Here is a 9,854-nt window from a genome sequence, read left to right as displayed (position 1 = left end):
ATGATGAGAATTTCCCGTTCCACCACATCATGATGAGAATCTCCCGTTCCACCTCATCATGATGAGAATTTCCCGTTCCACCACATCATGATGAGAATCTCCCGTTCCACCTCATCATGATGAGAATCTCCCGTTCCACCACATCATGAGAATCTCCCGTTCCACCTCATCATGATGAGAATCTCCCGTTCCACCTCATCACGATGAGAATTTCCCGTTCCACCTCATCACGATGAGAATTTCCCGTTCCACCTCATCATGATGAGAATTTCCCGTTCCACCTTATCATGATGAGAATTTCCCGTTCCACCTCATCATGATGAAAATGTCCCGTTCCACCTCATCATGATGAAAATGTCCCGTTCCACCACATCCCAAAGCTGCTCTGCTGGATGTAGATCTGGTGACTGTGGAAGCCGTTGGAGGACAGTGAACTCATCGTCATGGTGGAGATGATGTGAGCTTTGTGACATGGTGCATCATCCTGCTGGAAGTTTCCATCAGAAGATGCTACACTGTGCTCATAAAGGGAAGGACATGGTCAGCAGCAACACTTAGGTAGGCTGTGCTGGTTAAACCATGCTCAGTGGTATTAAGGGGTCCAGAAAACGCCAAGAAAATATCTTCCACACCACAATCAGCCTGAACGATTGAAATAAGGCATTCCAGCCAGAGTGGTCTTCTGCTTCTGTAACCCTTTCTGTCACCTCCAACCTGTCTGCTCTTCAGTCCAGACAACTTACATTTAGTGGATAGTTTCTCTCTTGATCTTCTCTGTAAACCCTCAAAATGGTTGAAAATTCCAGTAGATCAGCAGTTTCTGAAATACTCAAACGAGCCTGTCTGCAGCGCACCAACAACCTTGCCAATCATGCCTTATTTTAATCCCCAGTTTGAATTTCAGCAAGTCCTCTTGACCCAGTCTACATGTGCTGCTCAACAAGCAATCGGACAGATGTAGCTAATGAAGTAGCCGTGAGTCACAGCCTCAGGTGAGACCAGCTTCCCCTTTAAAAGGCATGTTTTCATCTCCACAGCTGCTTTTTTTCACTACTTCTGGACTTCTTTTTGTAATAAACCAATTTTGGATGTTTTCAGATCTGGTTGCTTATTTTTTGTTTCAAGACCTGGCAACCCTGTACCCAGCAGCATTACAATCAGTGCAAACAGGGAAGCTGAGGAATATTTAGGTCACACTGCATAATGATGTATTTTTTTAAGCATTTGACAATAGCGAAGCTTTGGCATAAAGCAACATGGGCACAGATTCATGTAGAACACACTACATATCACTAATGAAACAATCCTAATCAAATATTACTTTAGTAGAGTAAGGAAAGGTCAGGTCATTGCTGCTCATGTACTATTAGCCACCGTTAGCCATTAGCAAGGACGAAACACAACTCTTAACACAGAAGCCTTTTTTAATGGTTTCAGTTTCATTATACAAGTAGTATCCACACATTCACTTCCTCAGTGGTTTGTACACATTTTCTGGTCAAAAGGTAGACATAAAGTACAACTGGAGCAAAGACCAGACAAAGTCTAATTTAACTGGACCTGCACAATTCACCCAACGAGCAAATAAAGGACATAAATGGTTTCTTGTGAGCGTAAAAGGGTAAGACAGAAATAAAAGTCAGTAAAATACGACTTTGGATCAGAAACTGTGCAAAACAAGGGCATCGATGTCACAGACTTAAAGTGCAACTATTCATCTGTTTGTGTATTCTCTAAAGAGAGGAATGTCTGAAGAACAAGACAAAGAAGCAAGTCTTCTCCGAGCTGAACTAAATATGAAAAGCACGTTATATATGTGAGAATATTTTCCATCGAGCATGACAAAGACCTCTCTCCATTTTTCATTTAAAGTTAAAAAAAATTGTTACATTGTAAATGTGTTTAAAAGAAAGCTTTAAATCAGAGTGAAAGACTGACATTGAAGTGAAAACTAATGATAATATGATGGAGATGAGGATGTCACACATACAGAGGGGACTGTGGAAGCTGCAGACTGAAGCCAAATCATGCAAAGCAGCTGCAGCATCTGTCACAGCAGCTCCACAGTAAACTGCACATCAACATGTGGGGTGGTCTGCAGGGTGCTGCTGGCTGGGGTTGTTGTTGGGGTTTCTGCACTGCAGCCTTATGGCTGTCTCCTGGGACTGTGTCTCTGGTGGCGGCTCCTGATGTGGACGGAGCCTCCAGGTATCTCTTCCTCGCAGCAGTTTCAAGCCAGATACAGACAGAAACCTGAAGGCGGTTTTCTTTTGGTACAAAGAGGGTCCCGGATAAACTGAAAGTGAGTCAGAGCTGTTAGCGTCGTATTAATGTCAAAATGTTCCCATGCTGAAATGTACTGTAACGAGAATGAATTGCAACATCCGGGTGTGTTGTAGCAAGGCTCCATAGACCTTCACAAAGGCTAGCGTTAACTTGATAAGCTGCTTACGCTAAAGCAGTGTTAGCTTTAAACAAAGCTAAAGCTTGTTCCATCCTCCACGAGAAGCAAGAACTGAGAATTTTTTAAAAGCATTCTCTAACATTGTGCTTGGCGGAGGTTTCCGCTCTCCGAGTGCTTTTCTAGTTTCATATTTAACGAGAAACTTCGTCCGTGGCAGGGCGGGTCGTGCGTCGGAGTGTTTTAATGCTACATGTAAAAATGTTTGTACTTTCTCACCACCTCGATCAGCTGTTCTATCAAAACAATCCGTTTTACCTGCAACAGTAAAAACACGGAAACAGCAACTCCGCTTCATGCTTTCTCCGTTAACTGTCAAATGTCCGACCAATCACACGATACTTCTCTGAGCCCCGCAAGAAAAAAGTTCTGCCAGCCCGATGTGTCGAGAACTGTCTTCAAACGCGTCCACGAGAACAAAATGACGTCATTTTCAAAAACAAGAAAAAAGTTCTCACTTCTCGTGGAGGATGGAACAAGCTTTAGTGTCCCATAATAGTAAGCTAACGTAAAAATCCACTGATGTGTGTGTGAGTGTTTTAATTTGGATATGAAGCAGAATTTTAGACAAGAATATATGTTTCATTCATTAACAGGGTTTTTTTTGTATCAAAACTCAAAAACTTTCAAACGGTACTGGTGTACCAACTTTCTGGTCGTGTTTTATGTGTGAGCAAGCATTCCCAACAAACTCCCATTTCCTTAATGGTATTGTGGTTTCAGGAATTTTGCTTCTGTTTTGGTTCAGAGAATTTTTGATTGTAGAGTGGATTAACTTTCATTTTAGCCATTAATCACGAGATTAAAAACCCGTCACTGTGGGGGATTTTCATTTAAACTTTTGTTGTCCAACGATGAACTCTGGGGATGAAAATCCACCTGCTTCTTTCTTCATAGATGACCATGAGTCATTCACTCTAAGTATTTCCAGTCTTCAGAGGTTTCAACTTTCACCATCATACGGGACTGTAACATGTGATGAAGTAGGAGAACAGGTTATAATATCAAGAAGGAGCAGCTCCACGTGTTGACAGTCAGAAGACTTCAAATCCAGCCATGTCTGCTTTTCCTCCTCTTTGTTACAAAGCTTGGAGACCAACTTTCGCTGCCAAAATCCCTCATAGTTCACTGCAGTTTATAAAATCAGAACCGACTAGAAATCGCTGAGGATGCTGATGTCTGCAAACTCTTGGCGGTATCTGTATGAGTACAAGGCCAAGAGGAAGGACCATTTGAGGGTCATGAAGCTCCACACACAGGACAAGTAGAGACTCTTTGGATCAGTGGCCGCTGCGAAACAGAACAAACATGGTGGTTAGTTCCTGCCGGAGAATCCACCTTTCTACCATTCAGAGTTCTCTACTAGACTGAGGGTAAGACCTGTAGCATTAGCTATTATCTAAAGGTTACTGTCAGGATCCTGCGGGACAAAGTGAGTGGCGTGATAATCAGTTTGGCTTTAACCCAAAGCAAGGTCCCAACATGTATACATGTCATATAAAAAAAACAGTGAATCTATAACTCTGTAGAAAGAAGGAACGATTAAAAAATGCTTTACATTGCTTCTGTATGATGGCCAGACTCAGGAAGGTAATGAAAGCAGCCACAGCCAAAACCGAGAAGAGCACACCGACAGCGATAAAGAACTTGAGGCCCTTGAGCCAGGTCCGCCAGTAATCCTGCAGGTACATGATGTGTGTGACGAGAGTCCAGAGTGCCAGCACGCCTGCAGGAAGACAAAAATAAAAGTCGACAAAAAGGGATTAAACCCATAAGAAGTCAGCGTGACATATATTATACATCCTGTTTCTCAGACAATTGGCATCATTTCGCGGCAAACTTTGCTCAAAATCCTGTAAAACACAATCTGACTTTTGTCTTTTGCCCTTTAATGAACACCAGAAAGCAAATCACATGGTAATAAATTATACATATATACCGTAAATAGATTTGGTACTTTTTTATTTTACATTTTGTTAAAAATGGACAAATAAAGACCTCATATTCAAATTATTTTACTTATTTTACAATAACCTACATTAACCATTTTTAATGGCTTATGGGTTCAAACTTGTCCTACACTCTATATATCTCTGACTGCTGGACAATCCAGTTATACTTTGCATATGAACAACTTACTCTGTTTGACTGTCAAATTAAGCTAACCTGTTTACACACAGTTGCACATGTACCTGCTAGAATGTTTACACTTTGTTTGCACGCTATACCAACCATTCTGCACAACCGAGATTGCACATATCTGCAAATATATATACATAAAATATAGACTGTATTTTTCATAGTGTACATTCTTTAAAGATTGTTTAATTCTATTGTATTTTGCATGCTTCTCTTTATCTTATTATTATTTATCTAATTTATATTTTGATTTAATATCTCGTTTTTTTTACACTCTTGGCGTCCAGTGCAAGCAGCAAAGTAAGAATGTCATTGTCAATAAACAAACCAAACAAGATTTAAACCCCTCAAAACTGATCTTGTAGACACCCCTATGTAGTTTATTTTATACAGAAACATGTTTGTTACTGTGCATTTGACAATAAAAGCTTTAAACCTTTAATCTATTTAACCAGAGCTTAAGCGTAAGGTTAAAAAAGTCTAATACATGCAGGCTAACAGCTTTACTTTTGGCATTTTTAGTTGATAATTTGCAATTAATCTATAAAATATAACAATCTAGGGGAAAACACTAAATCTATTTTTTTCAACCAACTACAAAATGACATAAATTATGAAGATACAGCATGTCTCCAAATACATATTCCACACACAGCCCAGCTAGTCAGATATGTCTATATTAACCAGCTGCAGATATCAGTGCCAGTAAGCTGAGAAACTGGAGCACAAAAATGTCAACATAGAAAGTTTGACCTCATTTTTTACTTCGATTTCAATACATAAATTAGAGTAAATAGTCATGGTGTGTCTTGGTGGTAAGGACAAGACCCATTCGTTTAAGCTGGCTTTTTCTGCACAAGTTGACTTTTTAGATCTGATTTTATTTCGATTGTTATAATTAGATTGCTTTTATTTTTTGATTGTTTTAATATGTCTGTAATTTTTTTTAAGTCGTCCTAAAGTATATTATTGATTCTGTTTTTTTTGTTTTTGTTTTGATTTTTTACCCACCACAATGTGGCACTTTGGTCAACATAGTTGTTTTTAAAGTGCCTTATAATTAAAGTTGTGTTATTGTTTAAGTTTTGTAAAAGTCTGAAATATCTGAATAAAAAGTGCTATTTATTGACTGTGTGCTCAGAAACTTATCTGATGATGTCTGCTATGTAACTAGTTTTATAATGCCTCAGTTTAACCATGTTTTTACACACATAGGTTTATTAAAATGAAAGCTAAAATAAGTGAAATAAGTGCTACAGAGGCTGATCAGTTACATCTGTCATCATTTATCAAAAAGTTAAAGTTGTCAGGACATAAATGCAGTCATTAAAATGCGTTTTAATGGAGGGCAAAACATGGAACAAAGAAAGAAGACCGAGATTACAGCGTCTGACTTTGGTAGGCCTTCGTCAAGATTAGGAAGTCTGAATGTTTCATCATCAATATGCCAGTAAAATGCAGTATTTACAGTAAATGTGGTGTGTTTACGTACCTGACAGGCCTCCCATCGCCGCCGTCCATGGCTGTTTATAAGCGATATTCCAGACCAAGAACGCCGAAAGTCCGACCAGAGTACCAAAGGTAGCATATCCTATGCTAATGTAAATCTTGTTAAATCCCATTGCGAGGCAGAACTAATGCTGCACAAATGTTGCGTCGTCGTACGAAATAATACCGTGTTTTTATTTTAAAAACACAGCCTGACAATAACCTACATCAACAGCTTACAGCCTCATTATGTAATGTGCCTACCGCCGGGAAAACAACTGGATAAAATCCCCTTTAGCTGTGCAGCCAGAAGGAAAGTAGCGCCTATTACCCTTGGTAAAAACCAGCTTTAAACATAGCTAATAATAGCTGGTTTATGTACCTTGGAACAAGACAGAAAGAAAAGCACAGTTTTCAGCAGGAGTCAGAAAGAAGCATTAAATAAAACCATAAGTGTTTATCTGGCATCCGCCGCCAAGATATCACGCCATAAACGAGATCACGCTGCCAGCAAAAGCACGACGCTTTCAGCAGTTTTCTGAAGACTAAATGTCTTAAATTCAATTGGTCTGTGGGGTTGTTTTCTTGTTTTTATGCAGATAAATACAAAAATAGTAGGCGTTATTACTGGTAGAGTAATAATATTGCTTTAATGTGAAGTCCAAGTTGTATTGAATTCATCTATCTCTTCGTCTTTAAATATCTTTGCTCAGCGGAAACCCCCAAATTATCCATAGACTGCCCCTAGTGGAGGACAGGCGCATTGCAGCTTTGAGCCACCTGTGGCCAAGTTGAATTTCTTTCTTTCTTTTTTTCTTTCTTTCTTTCAGAATCAGAATCAGAAAGACTTTTATTGCCATTGTCTTTGAACAATTCACAGACTAGAAACTTGTTTTGGTGATAAGGTGCTTTATAATAAAAAATAATAATAAAAACACTGAATGAATAATAATATAAAAGTAGAAATACAGCTATTTTATAACTATTTTACAAATAAGGTAAGGGCATGCAGAGAATATATACATACATTTTTGTTTGTTTTTGTGAAAAATATATCATAAAAGTGAAGGAAATCGCGTAAGTAATCTTTCTTTCTTTCACAAATCTACAAATCTATTGTTTTTGTGTAAATTTTGTTAATAGAAACTTTAAGATAAAGAATATTAAAGCTAGGAATTATTCATACAGAGATTTTAATAAACACCAGCATGAAGTGACTCTCCCTCAGGAGAAAATAATATTTACAGTCTAAGAAATATTTACTGTCTGTGAGAAGCAATGATAACGAAGCATAACGCAAAAATCTGAGCACCAAAGTTGAGCTTCAAAGCTTTTCTGTAGTTGTTTGCAGCTTTGCTGCAGCGTAGTTACAGACATGAAAACCACATAATTCGGTTACAGCTGTGACGTGAAAGCTGTAAATGAAAATGTGGTAGCTGCTGATATTCTTGTAACGTGTTCACACAATTAAACACACTGCTGTGTGTCAGCGCTGTACTCATTCCATGCCCTCCAGCGCTCACTTCATGACCAATCAGGGAGATACAGGAAACCGTGTCCACTAACTCTCCCCCTACAACTCACACAGGCGACCCAGACTGAGAAATCATCATCGGACATATGAAAGAACCAAAGGCAGGAAAAGGAAAGCAGAAACCCTAAACAAGTGCTGAAGCCACTGAACCAAGGAGTCTCGTAAAAAGACCTCAGCGGTGAGTAACTGATCGCTGAACAGCATGAAAATACTAATATAATTTGATTTATTTCAAACCTGCATTCAAAAATCTATTTTATATCTTTAAATTAAATCCATACTTTATTTATGATGTGGCAAATCATGCAAAATAAGTGGTGATGAATGACTTACAGGACTTTAAGATTAATTTTTAACAGATGCAAATAACTCTTTATGACACGTGATCCAAGACTCAAAACTAGACATTTATTCTAATAAATAATGTATTCAGGTTTTTTACAATCTGAGACTGAAATGATCTGTGAGTGTTACATGAAGGAGGTGCATGTGAAGGAACATGGCTGACAGACCTGAGATGCTGTGTGACATGTAGGATGTTTGAACAGCTTTGCTCCTATTTGGCTTCATTTTGCGCTTCAGCCCTCATTCGACCAAACAGGTCAAACAGATCAAAGATGCATTTCCTTGTCACTACTAAGTGGCCAGGAGAAAGGAAGGAAAAGGTGTACGTGTATGCACATGTGTGTCAGTGCATGCATGTGTGTGTGTGTGTGTGTGTGTGTGTGTGTGTGTGTGCGCGCCACCAGAAAAGCACAACAAAGACAGTTGGCAAAGAACATTCCATGGGCGTAGATGTGTTGCAGGAAATCCCACTCCCATTCCCGAAGGATCTAAATAGCAACATGCGCGCACAAAAATAAATACAGACAGAGAAAGAGACGAACGGAAAAGGTCTGAACACTCAAAACAAACAAGAGGCTAATAAAATATAACTTATGAATAATCATAAATAAATCCTGAGACTGATATTGGTGTATTCTACAAGCATTTAATACTTTTAGGAGTTATATTCCTAAAACTTTTGGGCCTGATCATTGTGTGCAATCTCAGAAATCCTAAATCTAAAATCCTTGTGGCCTCTTATTATTTTATTTTTCCTTCCTTGATGTTCCCAACAGGGGGCGCCATTTATTTTCACAATTCCAGACTAGCTGAAGGAATGAAGTTTCTGCAACTTTGACCTTGTGTCACTGAAGAGTTCAAGGTGTCAACAGCCTAAATTCAGTCTCTTGTGGGACTTGGAGCCATCTGAAGCATGGCTTTTCATCTCATACAGTCTGAAGCTAAAACAAGGTCACCCAAACCTGCAGCTGAGTTAATGAGCTTTCATTTCAATCCCCGGGCTGCAGAGCAATTACCACCCTTGAATTTTTGGGTTTTTCATCAGTGTATCCTGAGATTATCTAAATTCATCCCAGATTAGCCTAAAAAAAAAAAAAAAAAGCAGGTATTTTGCAGCTTTTAAGCAGCTGTAACCTTTCGTGTGTCATAATTCATTTCAGTGATATTTTTCTCAGGTATGTGCTGCTGTCTGCTGCAGAAGACAATGGAGACAGTGACTTTGTCAGATACTATCAAAACTGTACCAATAAGCCTCCTCTTATCAATTCCGCTATTGTGTGCACTCTGAGGAGGTCATAAGGAACTAAACTGGATTCCTTCATCGTGAACATTCTTAATGTGGCATCACAGAGCCCTTGTGAGGCATTTGGGAGAGACAGAGAGGCTCACAGTTTAGTCAGAGCGCAGTGTGGTTGTACTGTGTACAACCACACAGTGCTTCCTGTTTGCTTTGCTCTGATTTGATTGCTAACATTATTTTAAAACTGGCTTTTGGGATAGCTGCAGGAGCATCATGACACCTCGGAGGTATAAACCCGGTAAGAAGTTACAGTTTTTTAGGACTTTTCTACACAGTTGCAATAGCATCACTGCGTTCTGGGCGATGTAAGGGGGGGTTAACTCAGAACAAAAGTCTTCCTTTAGGCTTAAAATTTACTCAGCACGCTCTGATAGAGTAAAGCTCTAATAGAAAGAAAGAAGCAGAGGTGAGGAGCAGGTGTTGTGGTTGAAATAACACAGACCAGAGGCTGTTTCAGCACACTGGCCTCCTACATCTTCTGCACCTGGAGGAACAAGCGTAGCAACGCAGGGGAAAGTGTGACAGAATGAATGTTCTTGTTGGCTTGTGTCTTGTGGAAAGTCCTGGCAGGCTGACTGACACTGAGG

The 9,854-nt window shown here is 39.3% G+C and overlaps 1 protein-coding gene across 1 annotated transcript; it reads right to left on the bottom strand.

Moving 5' to 3' along the window:
* Positions 1-1,455: 1,455 nt before the first annotated feature.
* slc48a1a (solute carrier family 48 member 1a) lies at positions 1,456-6,456 on the bottom strand. The gene is made up of 3 exons (XM_079238676.1): positions 6,093-6,456; positions 4,020-4,187; positions 1,456-3,751 (listed from the first exon to the last, which is right to left on the bottom strand). Exons 1-3 carry the CDS (start codon positions 6,220-6,222, stop codon positions 3,615-3,617), a joined length of 435 nt encoding a protein of 144 aa, XP_079094802.1. The 5' UTR covers positions 6,223-6,456; the 3' UTR covers positions 1,456-3,614.
* Between the last annotated feature and the right edge of the window lie 3,398 nt (positions 6,457-9,854).

Source organism: Telmatherina bonti (genome assembly GCF_933228915.1).
Source record: "Telmatherina bonti genome assembly, chromosome: 4".
Classification (NCBI taxonomy): Eukaryota; Metazoa; Chordata; class Actinopteri; order Atheriniformes; family Telmatherinidae; genus Telmatherina; species Telmatherina bonti.
This window is presented reverse-complemented; position numbering and strand designations above follow the sequence as displayed.

Excerpts from the sequence above, each read along its gene's own strand:
- slc48a1a (XM_079238676.1), bottom strand. The coding sequence starts at position 6,222 with ATGGGATTTAACAAGATTTACATTAGCATAGGATATGCTACCTTTGGT. Across the intron at positions 4,188-6,092 it reads GGCGATGGGAGGCCTGTCAG|GCGTGCTGGCACTCTGGACT; the intron begins GTACGTAAACAC and ends GTCTTCCTGCAG. Across the intron at positions 3,752-4,019 it reads GGCCATCATACAGAAGCAAT|CGGCCACTGATCCAAAGAGT; the intron begins GTAAAGCATTTT and ends TCTGTTTCGCAG.